Here is a 15,553-nt window from a genome sequence, read left to right on the forward strand (position 1 = left end):
ACCTAAAATAACAACTTTAGTTTTCCAATAGCGTGATTTATTGAGGTGCTTGTAAATATCATGCGACAGAGAAGACAAAACCAGACTAGAGGAGGGAAAAGAGGAAAGAGAAGAAGAGGAAGAGGAGATGAAGACGGTGGAGGACAAGAACAGGACGCCAGGAAGCAGGTGAGCAGCAGGAAGAGTGCATCACATTCTACGCCATCTTTAAACACTAAGACAATTCATTATTTCATAGCAATAATAATAATAATAATGTCATCTACAAGATTAGAACCAGCTAATTAGCTACAATAAGAGACATCATACCTGCTGGATGAATGAGTGAAGCAGCCAGCTCGGAGACAACGCACGCTCACTCTCTCTCCACTAACATTCACTATATACCCTCACTCATCCACCCTGCAACCCGTCACTCACCCATTCACTCATCTGATCATCAACCCACTTATTAACTCACTGACCAATCAACTCGCTCACAGTCACATTAAGAAATCACTCACTCATCAACTGATCCATCTAAATCCACTCACTAACGACTCCATTCACCCATTCATTAACATTTCCTATACACTCACTGACCTCACCCATTCACTCAGTCACGTGACGCAGTGAGGGTGTTGGACAGTCAATGGCGTGTGTGGACAGTGAGACGGAAGACGCCACTTATAAGAAAAGGGGTCGTGTACAGCACCTGTACCTTCAATGAGCAGCTCCTGCCCATGACTACCCAGCAGCGTCCTGGACAGGAAGGGAGCGAAGTCCACAAAGATCTCCCTCAGCAGCGGGGCCACCTTCTCCAAGGCCCGCTCCAGCTTGGTGGTGATGCTGCGGTCACATGACACCACACATGTTAGCGTGCCAACAGCCGAGCAAGGCCGACGTGAGCGTGCGGGGGAGACGGTGGTCAGATGAGGCAAAAGAAAAGGTGAGGGAGGGAAGCAAAAAAGGACATAAACAAGGACGCTTGTGTTTGCTTGGCGACTTCTCCCAACCAGCTGATAATGTGCATGACCTCAACCTACAGGGCAGGGATGGAAGTGCAGGCTCAGCCGTTGCTTGATGATGCTGAGCCAAGCTGAGCCTAGCAAATTATAACATACATGTTTTTTCCATTTGAGTACTGAAATATAGTAATTATTTATAGTCAATTTCGGGATATACAATACAGACAATATGGTATAATATGCACTAACAATCAAATTCAATACAATAAAAACACTTCATTGATTGCCATTCCATTTTAAACTGTTTCAATTGCAATGTCTGCATGTGTGTGTGAGATGGAGGCAGGGCAGGGCGTGTCACGTGGGAGGGGCTTGTCGAGTGTCTCCTTGCCTAAAACACTGTCCTGCATCTCGAGGGGCTGCCTGGAAGCCTGCCAGAGAGCTAAAAGACTTGAGCTCAGGGGGCGTCTGACCGCTGCGCAACGCACACTGCGCCACCTCACAATAGGCACTGCAACACAAACACACGCGCACACACACACACACACACACACTGATTAAGGGACGCACTTGCACACTCACCCGGCCCCCCAAAACACTCCAAAGTGCTGCTGTGCTGAAACACTAACATGCTATTTAGGTCATATTTAAACTATCATCAGAATATTTACACCAGGGGTGTCCAAACCTTCTCCAGTGAGGGCAGCGTACTGAAAAATGAAAAGATACAATAGTACACGAAAAAGACTATCATTAGTATAAACTGTGTTTTGTTCTTTTATTGCGATTTTCAAAGTTCTCAATATTTCAACTTACCTCTTAAATGTTCTTTTCATAATATTGTGATGATTATGATAGCTATATGTGCCCTGCCATTGGTTGGCGACCTGGCCAGGGTGTACCCTTACTCAAAGTCAGCTGGGATAGGCTCCAGCATACCCCTGAAACCTTTGTGAGGATAAGCAGCATAGAAAATGCATGGATAATATTTATTCCCATAATATTAGAACTTTTTCCCCCAACCTGATTTTAGAACAACTACAAGTTAATTTTGTTTTGTTTGCTTCTCATCATATTATGCCTTTTTTGTTTTAGATATTTCATTTCTATGCTCCTAAATATCTTATTTTTCCTCATAATATTACAAGTTCATTCTTGTAATATTGCAACTTTTTTACTCATTAGAATAAGACTTTATTCACATGGTATTTTGACTTTATTTTCGGAAGATAGTAACCTTTTCTGCAACCTAAATTTCCAAAAATAACAACCTAAAAAAAAAACATCTTTCTTTTATATTTCAACTTTATGCTATTGAAATGATGTTATTTTTCCCTTCTTTCTCTTAATATTTTGACTTTATCCTTGTAAAATCACTGCCAATTTTTTTTATTTTTACAGTTTTTCTTTTAGAATGTGCGGCGGGCCAATAAAAGAACAACCTGTGGGCCACAATTGGCACCCGGGCCACACTTTGGACACCCATGGTTTACCCAAAATACATTTTCAAAATGATTATTTGACTTTTTTCACATGAAGAGAGAGTGTATAGTATCATTTTTGTTTCATAACAGCATAAATGAAAAGACATGTATTTCTGTAGCTGTTCAACAACCTATTCCATCTCATACTGTTAACAAAAGTACGTTTTATACAATGTTATGGATGAGGTGTGAGATGTTTCTTACACTTAGTGTTTATGTTTGTACCCTTAGTGTGTTTACGGCTTGTCCAAGTTAAAAATAATACATGGGACATTTACAACAAGAACAAGAAGAATAGGTGAACAGCTACATGCCAGCATGGAGGGGGTGGGGTTACTTGCAGAGGGAAGATGAGGACCAATGAGTGAAGCGAGAGCAGTGCAGGAAGGATGTGGAAAAAAGAAACAAAAACAAAAGTGGTGGCTGTGTTTCAAGTCACGCCCTCACGTCAGTACACTTCAATAAGTATACATAATTGTTAAACAGGATACAATGGAGGAAGAAAAGGTGAAACTGGGCCTGTATACATTTCTCACATGCGACCATTGCTGGACCACCCATGGTGTACTCTTCTGTACTTCAGAAGAGCCTGAAGTGTACTGATGGAAGTATTCCATTTGAGACACAGCCAAAGAGAAGCTACAGGAAGGAGGAAGTGTGCCGGCGGTTGAAGGTTTTAGACGTCCAGCTCACACTGACCTCATGTTCTCCATGGTGTCTTCAGGCATGGGAGCCACCGTCTGGACGGCCGGCAGGTTCTTGCTGGTGGCGCCGTTGACAAACGACGAGGAGGAGGATGAGGAGGAGGAGGCGGAGTCTGCGGCACCTGGACAGGATGGACGGGTAGGAAAAAAGGAAGAGTGAGGAACAATGTTAGCCTTCAGGACCGGAGCATGCTTTAATGGAGCTGATTGAATTTGGCTCCAATTTCACTGCTCCTCGTCTACTAATGGGCCCCGCCCCCCCTCTCTCTGGCACAAACAGCCTGGCGATCAATAGAAAGGAATCCATTTACACCGAGTGGATAGAGAACCACAAGTTGGATGGATGTGCTGATTAGCATTCCGTGTAGCATCACATTTAGCTGCAAGCTAGATGATGCTCATCCCTTGAACGCAAAATGTGAAAAATGCACAGTTGTGAAAGATGATCTGATGTGAAGATCATCTAAGACACGGGTGCCCACAGTGTGGCTGGGGGGCTATTTTAGGTCGACGGCACCTGTATAGGCCCTCTGCATATTTAAAAAATTATATAACATTTTAAGACCAGTTTTTGAGCTGTGGTCTGATGCTGATCATCAACTGATGATCAGCATCAGTACTTAGAACCTTCTTAAGACCTTCTTAAGTCTTGCAAATTTTCGTCTCCATGTTGTATATGATTATATGGTTTACTTAACATATGGATCCACGCTGGTTTGTTTTTAGGGCTTCCATGTTTCTGGATGGAGCTCTTGATGGATTTCAGGAAGACAGACATTACCTGTGGTGTTGATCATGCTCTTGGGTGTTGCCGTGGCAGCAGCAAAGATGTTGGGTGTGCTGCCAGCTGTGGTGGCGCCGCCGGTGGTGGGCGTGCCCACAGTGTTGACAGACAGGCAGCCAGGCGGTGGCTTTTTGACTGGAACCACAACACTCCTGTGGGGCAGAGCCACACATAAAGTGTTTACTATTGACGTCTAGATCAGAGCAAAGGGACCACAGTTCGACCAAAATCGCTGATCAGCGCTTTGACAGAGCAAGCGATTCCCTATTGGCCGTGTGCATCGACTCACTGATGGATGAGCCCAACTGGACCCAGTCTGACATCTTCCTTAGAAAAAGGAATAGGGGGTGGGGGTTACCTGTCAAAGGAGTGGAACTGCATGGGCAGCATGGGGTGGGTCTTCAGGGCAGGATCCGGGTGATAGGGCGTCGGTCCAGACTCCTGTGCCGAGTCTCCACCGTCCACTGGGGCTGCCACCAAGCTCTTTAGGATCTCCTAAGGTGAAAATCACAAGTCATATCAACAAGGTTATATTGTGTCTAAAGATAGCGGATATTGGACTTCTTACCAATTTCCAATATGCAATATTGTCAAGCACATTAGAAGTATGGAAGGAAGACTTTACTGCTGCCCCCCCCTCCCCCCCGCACACACAGAACTTTATGTGACTTTATGAGTTCTGCTTTTCCTTAGCTGCCAACTTGTTTCCTGTTTTGTGCTCTTAATTTGGTTTCAGTTTCCTGTTTGGAGTGACGTGCAGCTGCTTTACGGTCACTGGAAAGCGCGTGCAGGGTTCCCGTCTCTCATCAGTAGTCAGTGGAACCGCACACAAACAAGCCGAAGAAACTTGGAAATGTCTCACGGCGGACATACTGAGGTTGCTGCTCTGACATCATCCGCCCAGGTATTGCTGCTACACTTTTAAGCAATTAGTGTATGTCTTAATGGGTTTTACTGCTCGGCACCCACCACACAGTTAATCCCAGCTTAACTAGTCTTGCTGCCTAAACGGGCTGCTGCAGCATGTTGACTCTGGAGCTCCAACGTTGGTACTTCTACCAATTTCTATTTCAATGCCAAGAGAACGTGTCTCACCTTGACATTGATGCCTTTATTGGTCTGACTAATGCTGGAAATAGACGAAGGCGGAGCCTGGCTGTTTGGGGCGCCGCCCGGGTTGTGGGGGGAGTCCAGAAGGCTCTCCTGTGACCTCCTGACATCAGACAGACTACACAGCAGATCCGTCCCTCCGCCTGTGTCTCTGTCCCTGTCCGTCTCTCGTCCCACCAGGCCCAAGCCTAGTCCCAGGCCCAAGCCCATCTCTGAGCCGTTCAGAGATCCGGTCACGTGGCCCTCCTCCCCGATACCCGAGTCTGTGTGCGGAAGGCCTGCGCGAGGGGAGTCATCCACAGGCGTGGGGGTCTGCTTGTCACGATCAGAGAAGGCAGAGGACGGGTGTTCTGGAGACGCAAGTAAGAAATCAATAAATGTGTGTGATTGAAGAAATCCCTGCTTGGAACAACGCCAACCAAGCACACAAGAAGCAAGGCATGAAGTACCTGTGCTGGTCGGGGAGTTGATCTCGTGGCGGATGCTACGTCCTGACAGGCTGGTGGACCTGCTGATCTCTCGCTGGGGCTCCAGGATGTCCCGGTACTTGGACACCATGAGCACGGAGATGAAGTAGACCACGGCCAGTGCCAGGAACTGGGCCTGCTTGCTGTCGTCCTGCAGTAAAGAAAAAAAAACAAATCCAGCAGATGTGTATGAGCCTTGGTAACAATCATGTGACAACACGTGTAGTCTCATCTGAAACACGCTTACCACGTCTCTAAAAACCACCGCACGAAGCCTGTTGATGTCGACATCCTGCAGGAGTCTGTCTGGGTCCTGCTGAAGATGGAGAGCAAGGAGTGAGAATAGCATGTTGTCACTGTTTGATGAAAACCACGAGGGAAAGATTGCCTGCAAATATTTGTATTGGTTGGCTCGCCATGTAGTCTTGATAGATCACATGATGCTCTAAGGTGCACATACATGCTTTTTCATGGAAGAGAGACACAAATGCGTGCGTTTTAAAGAGTACGACTGCGCCACCTTGCTGGCGGTCGAGGCGCTGTGGAGGCTGTCCTGTGACTTGCTGCCGCTTAAAGACGACTTGCAGTTGCGGTCTCGTTGTCGCTGCCTGCATTCCAGACAGTTCCTCACCGCCACGCAGCACACTGACAAACGCAAAGCAAATAACACAACCTATCAATAACATACAGGATGTCCTGAAACAGGTAAAAATACATACATCATGCAATTATTTTTAAAAAACAGATTGAAAAAAATGTTTCACTTAATATGAATACATTATAATGTATTATTTCTTAAATTTTAATCAATATTATAACATATTCTCTATTAATTATTTTACATTTTTAGAATTATAATATAATATATAGATAATATCTCATCTATCCATCCATTTTCTACCGCTTATCCTCATGAGGGGCGCGGGGGGTGCTGGAGCCTATCCCAGCTGTCTTCGGGCGAGAGGCGGGGTACACCCTGGACTGGTTGTCAGCCAATGTACAATGTGCTTCCAGACTTTAGGGACATCCTTTACCATGTGTTTATTGTTGTTATTTAAATAGTTCTCAGTATCATAGAGAAAACTGTATGTACATAGAGTACATATTACAATATATATGATGTCAATCAGCTGCATGGCAGGCCGAGTGGTTTGCGCGCAGGCCACGCAGCTAGGAGACAAGAGTTCAATTCCACCCTCGGCCATCTCTGTGTGGAGTTTGCATGTCCTCCCCATGCATGCGTTCCTCCCACATTCCAAAAACATGCTAGGTTAATTGGCGACTCCAAATTGTCCATAGGTATGAATGTGAGTGTGAATGGTTGTTTGTCTATATGTCCCCTGTGATTGTCCAGGGTGTACCTCGCCTCTCGCCTGAAGACAGCAGGGATAGGCTCCAGCACACCCGTGACCCTCGTGAAGATAAGCGGTAGAAAATGAATGAATGAATGATGTCCCTAATAAAATGGCTGTGCCACTCACCCAGGCGCAGGCACTGCCTCATGAGGCCGCCAGACGACATGTTCTTCTCCGCTTCGATTTCGCTAAAGTTGAGGGAGCTGGCAAACACCAGCACGTCCACCATGGCCATGAGGCGTGACAGGAAGGTGACCGCCGTCTCCGAGGACATACCCTGTGTCGCCTCGATGTTCTCCAGCTCCGTCTGAGTGGACACACAGACACAGAGTTGATACGTTCTTATGTTGTCATGTTGGTTCAAAGAGAATGAGGACTTCAGCAGTCATGCTAGGGATGTCTACACAGCAAATTGAGGGGGTCCAACACGTCATGTGGCAGTGGTGTGGCCGTGCAGCCTATCAATCCCAATAAAAAAACTAAATAAACACACACACACGCACACACACTTCTCCTAGGTGAGCAGAAGATGCAGGTCAAAGTGCAAACAAGCTCATCAGAACCAGTGATCGCACACACACACACACACACACACAAACCAGGTGAAGACGGACTTGTGCTCAGACCTCTTCCTGTGAAGTTACAAGGTGACTTTACCCACCTCTCCCCCCATGCCTGCTCCCCCCGGTACAGGGGTCACCTCCTCGCCCTTTGACCCCCTCTGGGGTCCTGCTGCTCCTGCCCTCTTTAAGGTTGATACACATGGGACAAGCTTAGCAGATGGAACCTCCCAAAGTAGGAAAAACTATACTCCATAATGATCAAGAACAACAGTCTCTCTATTGACTTCATATGATAACTGATAACTGTGATAACACCCAGGCTGCAGGGAAGAATATCAATAAATAGAGACATGCAGCTATCGGACATGTAAGTGGAAAATAAGCCAATATGAAGGGGGGGGGGGGCACACAAACATGTCAGTCTCATATCATCATTGCTCAAAGATGAGCTTCAACATGGCTGGAAACCTAAGATTTTACATTTTTTGACAAAACAGTTGGTGCACCCCCACAAAAGGAGGGTAAAAGGAGTAAGGAAGAAAACTTACACTGCTGGCACTACTCTTAGAACTCTGCACATGCAAAATCAGACGGAAATAAGACAAGAAAGTAGACAAAAAAACACAGAGAGGAAAAAAAAAAAGGATGGTTAAAATAAATACAGTGTTTAAAGCACAAATTAAGCTAGTTCATTCAAAACTATTAAAAAATACGTACTACATTTCAGAAAGAAAACAGAAAACATTCTTAAGGTTGTAATTTCATGCCAAAAATATGTTTGTCTTCCATATATATATATCAGTTTTCATTATGCCAACATTAAAAAGCGCCCAAGTGGTCACCACAAGGTGTCACTGAGCCTCATGTGAAGCAGCTGCAGTTCCCCCTCCAGCCACAGGACGGCGGAGTGGAGTCACTTACAGACGGAGAAGTGGCGGCAGACAAGAGGGGCAGGATGCCTCCGCAGGCGATGATGATGTTGTCCACCATCTGAGAGATGAGGTGGATGGTGTTGTGCACGAAGATGATGTTCTCGTTGCTGTTGACAAAGTCCATCACGGACTTGGTAGAGTGGCTGCAAGAAAAGGATCTTTCAGTCACATGACCCCCCCTACACCACCTAAGTATTTATTTTAAAAAAATCGATGATCGATATATTTATCAACTTCCTGTTCTTCTTCTTCTTTCCTCCTTTTTAAGTGTGAATTGTAAACACTTCAGACACTCCCGCCTTTTCTACAACGTAGCCAAGATGGCAACAACTGACAATGGTAAGCATCCAGCACTGCACACTCACCCTTTCAACTGTTTTGAGTGTCCCATTCGGGTAGTAACAGTGCACTGCATTTTGCCATTGTGTGTCATGCTTCAATCCGTGCACTTTAATAAGTATACTTGGTATACGTTGTACACCCACTTACTCAATTGTGATAGTCTAGTACTGTCCCAAATCTATGGCTGAACACTCACCATTTGGGCTTGTTGAGTGAAACATCTGGGTCCTGACAGTTGGAAGGCACTAGTCCACCCAAAATGATAAGTGTGCAAAAAGTACAGAAGTGTGCAAACTGAGGCACAGTGTTACGCTGCCGACAACAGGCATTGACAGGCTGTCAAGTGCAATCCAAAACAGCAGGTGGTGCTGTAAACAAACTATAAGGTCTTTGGCCCTGATCAGAGGCCTGAATAGTAGTTGCAGGATAAGGTACAATATCAAGTGCACTCAAAGATGGCAGATACTCATCAAGGCCAGATTAATGCCAGAAGTGGAAAAAAAGCTGCCACAAATAATTCAATACTGTAAATGTACATTTGAAAAATACTGCTGCAAAGTTGTCAAGGTTACTCACCTCCGCCACATGTGCACATCCGTCTCCAGTGCAAACAGAAGGTCCGTGAGCAGCCTCTGGTGCATGGGGGACCACTTGAATTCTGGGATTCTGAACATGGTGGTCCGCGGTCCAGGGCTGAACTGCCTGCGCTGCTCTTCCGTCATGGGCATGCCTCGGAAACCGAGATCCACGCGCAGGTCTCGCTCCAACTGTGCAGCGCTGCGACCGTGTAGGGCCTGTGGCGCAAAGACGAGGCGGAGTTTGGAGTCATCAGGACCAAGCTTAAGTACAAAAAGCTCACCTGTGTGGTGGCGGTGGTTTGGATCTTCCTGGTGTCCTTGTCCTTGCCGTCATCAGACCTCTCCGTGTCAGACGTCACACTGGCGGTGTCTCCACTCGCTTTCAGGCCTGCAGACTCTCCCTCGGTGCCAGATGCTCCCTCTCCCTCGGAGAAGTCCGGCTGCGAGGCTCCTTGGTTCTGGGCTTGGCTCTCGGCCTTGGCGATGGAGCTGATGTCCGCTAGTGGACTCTGGATCTTAAAGGGTCCGTCCTCGGGGAGCTCCCCGGCACCGTGGGCCTGTGTTAAGTCGGAGCTGCAGCTGGTCATGTGGGCCAGCAGGCTGAGGTCGTCGCTGGCACTGGTGCCGGATGGGGCGGGCTGGTCCGGACTCGGCAGTACGAGGGTGTCGGTGGCAGCCAGAGCCGGAAGCAGCTTCTCATCGACCTGGAGGAGATGGAGAACATCTTTAATAAGGTGGGCAAAATATTAGAAGTGGTATGATGTAAACCACAATAATAATGTTAAATCCAGCCATCAAAATAAACTATATAACATGTATTAAGTACATCAATCTAAAGACAATAAAGATATATGTGAAGTGTTAATCAAGGGCCGAGCTGTTAGCATGTTGGTCACACAGTCAGGAGATCTGGTAGATCAGGGTTCAAATCTGTGTGGAGTTTGAATGTTCTCCCGGTAAGGTTAGGTTAACTGCCACTATAAATTGTCCCATGAATGTTTGTTTGTCTATATGTGCCCTGTGATTGGCTGGACACCAGTCCAGGGTGTACCCCGCCTCTCGCCCGAAGACAGCTGGGATAGGCTCCAGCATACCCCGCGACCCAAATGAGAATAAGCAGCATAGAAAATGGATGGATGGATGTTAAGTGTCAATCAAAATAAAATAATAAACCTTGTCCTTGGTTTGTGTACCTAATGAAAAGTCCCACCTTGCTGAAAAGAAATCCGTTGTTGTTGGGGACACTGTCCTTCTCGTCAGCCAGCGTGATGAGGGGTCCCATGTTCCCGTCGTCTACCAGGGTAACCCCTGAAAGCCCCAAGCTTGACCCCAACCCGACCCCTGACCCGGCCGTGTCATCTTTCGGCACCAGATTGCCATTGAGGTTCTGAACCACGGCGCAGTAAGCGCTGTCCAGGAGCGAGTCCACCTCCACAAGAGGTCCATTCTCCATGCCACACCCTCCACCTCCGCCCAGGCCTTCAGGGGACAAGTCCAGGTCATCCAGCTTGACCTCAGTGGCCTCCACCTTCTCAGCTTTGATGTCCACCAGCAGGTCATGGACCTCCACCCTAACGCCAGGTCCGCTGCTTGTTTCAACGGGTGACAGGGCGTCACCGTTGGGCCGCTTCACGGCGCCCTCTGCAAGGAGGTTCCTTGAATCACTGGCAGCACCCTCGCTGTACTCCGCCTCGCTCTCGGGCGTCTGTGTCTGGGAGGTGTCATCCATCTCTAGGTTGCCGTTGACGACGGGGGCAGGTGAGGCTGACAGGCCGGAGATGGTGGACACGGAGCCTTTCTTTCCTTTCTTCATGTTCTCCTCCTCCTGCCGCTGGTATTCCTCATACATCTTAGCCAGGTACTCCTTGTGGGCCTCGTATGTCACCTGCCATATGATAGGGCGAGAGTTGGTCATGTGATCACAAACAAGAGACATAAACATGCTGTGGCTCTCTGACCTTGGAGTGGGCGATTGACAGTGTGTCCACCCAAACCCTCCAGCCCCCCCACTCGTATTTGATGGCGTGGTAGAGGAGGATCCTGAAGATGTTGTAGACCATCTCGGTGATCTTCTGCTCCTCAGGGTTCTTTGGGTTGATGTAGCCCAGCGAGAACATCCAGTCCTGCCACACGGAGCACTGCAGCAGACAGCTACAATACAACACCGTGTTCATCATTAAGCTCTTATCAAATGCACTTCTGCCACCTTGTGGCCGTTTTTACGACTTAAAACTGCACTGAACATGATCTCTTCTATCGTGCACTTGCATCATCACCACTTTTTGCTTCTTACGCAAAAAAAAAAAAAAAAAGTAAAAATACGTCTGTGGGCGTTCAGGTTGAAAAAAACATATAAATACATCTTTGGTTGCGAATGAGTTAAGAAGTGGCAGAACAACAAGTGGCGCTATTAAAAAGATCTGAAAGGCCTTTTCAGCCTGAAGAAGTGGGAAAGACATGTCTTTTGAACTTTGGTTTTGAACTCTTACCGGCGGTTTTCCCGGCTGTTGCTGAAGAGTTTGATCATGTCGGAAAGAAAGAGTCGCCTCACTTCCATAAGCTCGGCACTGGGGGAGGAATTCTTCAGTAGCGTGGCCACCACCTTCAGAATCACTGCAATCACAAGCATTAGCATTTAATTAGCATAATTGATTAACATCTGATTAGATGTAGATACAACGCTAGCAACATTAGCATTAGTAGCCATATACTATATCATAAATGAACCAACCGGGACCTACTGGGATTTTGGATCTTGATGGTGGAGTCGGGCTCTGGGTGTGGTTTGTGGACCACCTGAGTGCACACCTGCTCCGTCAGAATCTGCAATGAAACAAGGCGATAAGTGCTGGGCTCCATGGTGTTGCCATGGTAACACTTCAGCGCAGGTGAGCCGTTCACTCACATACCTCATACAGAGTGTTGTAGGTGGTGATGGAGACGGTGTTGGTGTGCATCATCAGCCTCTCGCCCAGAAGCGTGAACAGACTGTGTGTGTGCATGATCTCCACCTTCCTCCTTGACACACACACACACACACACACACACACACACACACACCAAGAAGAACAGGGTTACAACTGGTCCTCCGCGGGAGGAAAAATTAGCAGCAACATGAGAAATTAAAAACATGAAAAGCGGAAACATTAACGAGTCGATTAGAGCGTCTTGTTAAGGGGCCGAGGTGGCAAGGCTGCCACGTATTAGCTTTGACGATTAGTGCTTCTGACGGATTTTTTACTTGACGTGAGACTCTACTGCAGTTTCTTCCGTCTATTAATATTAACCACTGGAGATGTAAATAATAGAAAAGAAAAATACAACTTCCAAGCTAAAAGTGAACCAACAGAGGCTTTAGTGAGAGATTCTTGGCACCGTTTTAATCATGACAGTAATAGTAAGCATTGAAATGGAGGTAAGATGGTGGAAAAATGCTAATTTGTGAAATTGTACGATTTTTTTCCTTGACGCCTGACCTTTGCTTGTGTGCAGCAATAAAGAGCTGGTAGCAACAAAAGCAAAGCTGTGTACTCCACTGAGACAGTCTCTTGACGCACAGCCTGCGGGATCAGGACTGCCAAGGCAGAGTTATTCCACCTGGACTTGGTGGGAACATCTCATTCGCATGTGGCTGCACAATACGCCGGTGGAGACCAAAGCGGGAACTCACTTGTGACCGAGGTGCTTGAGGAAGTAGCCAAGTACTTTGAGGGCCTGAACTCGGATACTCTCACTTTTGGAAGCCAGCAGCTTGCAGATCACTCTACACACACACACACACACAGGCACACAAAGACAACATTAAGTCTATTAGGAGATCATAAACATAACAAATATAACATAACGTGTACAGCTTTGCTGTATTACATCATTGTATGTGTAGAAATGCAATTTACTATAAGAAGTGATAGAGGTAATTAAGTCATTCAATTCCAGCCATTTGGGCTCATGAGTGGTTAGCGCGCAGGCCACAGAGCGAGGAGGTCCGAGTTCGATTCCACCCTTGGCCATCTGTGTGGAGTTTGCATGCGTGGGTTTTCTCCGGGTACTCCGGTTTCCTCCCACATTCCAAAAACATGCTAGGTTAATTGGCCACTCCAAATTGTCCATAGGTATGAATGTGAGTGTGAATGGTTGTTTGTCTATATGTGCCCTGTGATTGGCTGGCCACCAGTCCAGGGTGTACCCCGCCTCTCTTGCCTGAAGACAGCTGGGATAGGCTCCAGCACCCCTGCGAACCTCGTGAGGACAAGCAGTAGAAAATGAATGAATGAATGAATTCCAGTGATTTTTCAAAATTCAATCCCTTCAGTAGCGGCCATTTTAGATCAATCTGATTGATTTTTCAAGGCGCACAGAATGAATATATATGATATATGAACATGGAACATACTCATCTTAAATCAGAAAAAAAGCTTTGTTTCTACCTTTTTCCGTTCTTTACTAATCAGCAGTACAATATACAGCAAGTGAGTTTCAGCAAAATATCAGTTCCCAACTAAAACTGGGCGATATGGACCAAAACCCATATCCTGATACATTTAGTAGGTAGAATATCAATATACACGACATATATCCCGATAAACTTTTCTGGTATCCGACAGCGCCTCACCTGATTCCGTTCCTCTGGTCGAAGGCAGGTATCATGGATGCCGGATGCTCTGACATGAGCGCCACCAGCAGCTGCAGCACATCATGGATGTTCTCATCCTGTGGGGGAAAGAGACAACACTTGAATTGCAAAGAGCAGCAGGAGGTGGCGGAGAGATAAATCCGCCATGATTAATAGAGCCCCGAACATTTTGTTCCCTTCTGTGTTTGTTTGTTCTTCTCCACGTGCAGCTGCCGCTGACTCACGCTCATTTTGACGGATCATAACAAGATCATCTCCACACCGCTCTGCACTCACCTCATGCATGGTCAACAGGTAGTTGAGGATGCTCTGCAGCTCGTCCTCCTTCACACCCCGGTCCTAAAATATAAAAACATTTCCTTCAAAACCTTTACCACCCTTTCTTGCTGGCATCAAATGGAATACTTCCATCAGTAAGTATATTGTGTACACTGTGGACTCAAATCCAGAGCCCACACATTTTAACAGTGTAGTGCTGTCCAAAACCATTACTCTTGTTGACTATGACGATGGAAACGTTTACCCTCTTCTTCTCTCCTTTTAAGTTTAGAAAGCTCTGGTCATCACTCCCCTTTAGATAACTATTGAGGATGGTACAGTACGGGTGCAGCACTGCACACCATTTAGAGTGCAACATTCAAGTACAGACGGTGCACTGCATGTTGCCCTTCTAAGTGTGAGACGAATGCTGTGACTCAAATGTGTACTTAGTTTCTGGGTGTGCAAATTTTGACAGCGTAGTGCTGTCCCAAATCCTTGACTGTCCTTGTGAACTTCCTGCAAAAGCAATACAGTAAAGTCTCGTTATATCGATATTCTCGGGAGTCAGGAAAAATACTGATATAACCGGACTATCCATATATCTGATCCTGCGCCGAACTGCATTAAAAGTGGGCAAAGCGTACGTTGATGTCTTAACCCCCTCCCCCCCTCGTACGGTTTGTACGCTCGTGAAAATGTTGAAAATTATGGATGGCCCCTTAAGCAAAGATTGATTTAAGCTGCTTTTGTATCGATATAAGCAGACCAAATTGGCTGGCGGGAGATGAAAAGGGCATCGTAGTAACCGGATTATCATAATAACCGGGTATCGTACTAACAGAACTAATTATATCATAAAAGACTAGAAATTTGCCGGGAAATGAAAATAGTATCGTAATAAGTAGTAATTTGTTATAATCGATATAACGAGACTTTACTGTATTTACTTACTTCTCTCCACTTGATGGAGCATTATCGCCAATATTTGGATCACTCCATTGTACAATGAATACAAATATTCTTCTTTATGTGTTTCAAATGAGGCAGACAGTACGGTATGGCTTTTGCTTTAGACGTCCTTCCCCTTTTGTTTCGTAGCCAAGATGGCGACAAATTAGGAGTAGTACTTGTCCATCACTGCACACACACAATTTTGAGCGCTTGGAGTGCAGAGTACTGACAGTGTTTGCAGCCTGGATTTGAACATTGCTAAAGCTGAGCATTGTCACACATCTTCTGGAAGGATTTTGGCAGCATAAAACGGAAACAGTGTTTAGTCCTGACTCTGGGCACGGCTCCCTGAGCTTCTCTGAGATGGTTCATGTGGGTCTAACATGTCAGAGATGTACTCTGGTGCAAGACCATAAAAAGACTTGTAGACAAGCAGAACAGT

The 15,553-nt window shown here is 46.3% G+C and overlaps 1 protein-coding gene across 12 annotated transcripts in view; it reads right to left on the minus strand.

Annotated features, from left to right (window-relative positions):
- The window catches only part of nbeaa (neurobeachin a), a 76,364-nt gene that overhangs the window by 12,200 nt on the left and 48,611 nt on the right, over window positions 1–15,553 (minus strand). For 2 of the 12 annotated variants that reach the window (XM_058086042.2, XM_058086036.2), the window contains exons 15-37: window positions 14,176–14,238; window positions 13,879–13,976; window positions 12,937–13,029; window positions 12,176–12,284; window positions 12,008–12,089; window positions 11,756–11,879; window positions 11,225–11,417; window positions 10,477–11,151; window positions 9,548–9,970; window positions 9,265–9,482; window positions 8,336–8,489; window positions 7,963–7,986; window positions 7,513–7,596; window positions 6,978–7,158; window positions 6,017–6,141; window positions 5,744–5,812; window positions 5,479–5,647; window positions 5,015–5,379; window positions 4,278–4,414; window positions 3,917–4,071; window positions 3,131–3,257; window positions 1,339–1,458; window positions 695–828 (exon numbers count right to left, since the gene is read on the minus strand). In XM_058086042.2, the coding sequence (XP_057942025.2) occupies window positions 695–828; window positions 1,339–1,458; window positions 3,131–3,257; window positions 3,917–4,071; window positions 4,278–4,414; window positions 5,015–5,379; window positions 5,479–5,647; window positions 5,744–5,812; window positions 6,017–6,141; window positions 6,978–7,158; window positions 7,513–7,596; window positions 7,963–7,986; window positions 8,336–8,489; window positions 9,265–9,482; window positions 9,548–9,970; window positions 10,477–11,151; window positions 11,225–11,417; window positions 11,756–11,879; window positions 12,008–12,089; window positions 12,176–12,284; window positions 12,937–13,029; window positions 13,879–13,976; window positions 14,176–14,238 (3,922 nt within the window). Of the gene's footprint in view, window positions 1–694; window positions 829–1,338; window positions 1,459–3,130; window positions 3,258–3,916; window positions 4,072–4,277; window positions 4,415–5,014; window positions 5,648–5,743; window positions 5,813–6,016; window positions 6,142–6,977; window positions 7,159–7,512; window positions 7,597–7,962; window positions 7,987–8,335; window positions 8,490–9,264; window positions 9,483–9,547; window positions 9,971–10,476; window positions 11,152–11,224; window positions 11,418–11,755; window positions 11,880–12,007; window positions 12,090–12,175; window positions 12,285–12,936; window positions 13,030–13,878; window positions 13,977–14,175; window positions 14,239–15,553 lie in introns of all 12 variants that reach the window. The other 10 variants (XM_058086041.2, XM_058086039.2, XM_058086040.2 and 7 more) reach the window with 6 other exon arrangements.

Source organism: Doryrhamphus excisus, linkage group LG21 (genome assembly GCF_037039965.1).
Source record: "Doryrhamphus excisus strain RoL-2023G ecotype Guam linkage group LG21, RoL_Dexc_Guam_v1.1, whole genome shotgun sequence".
Classification (NCBI taxonomy): domain Eukaryota; kingdom Metazoa; phylum Chordata; class Actinopteri; order Syngnathiformes; family Syngnathidae; genus Doryrhamphus; species Doryrhamphus excisus.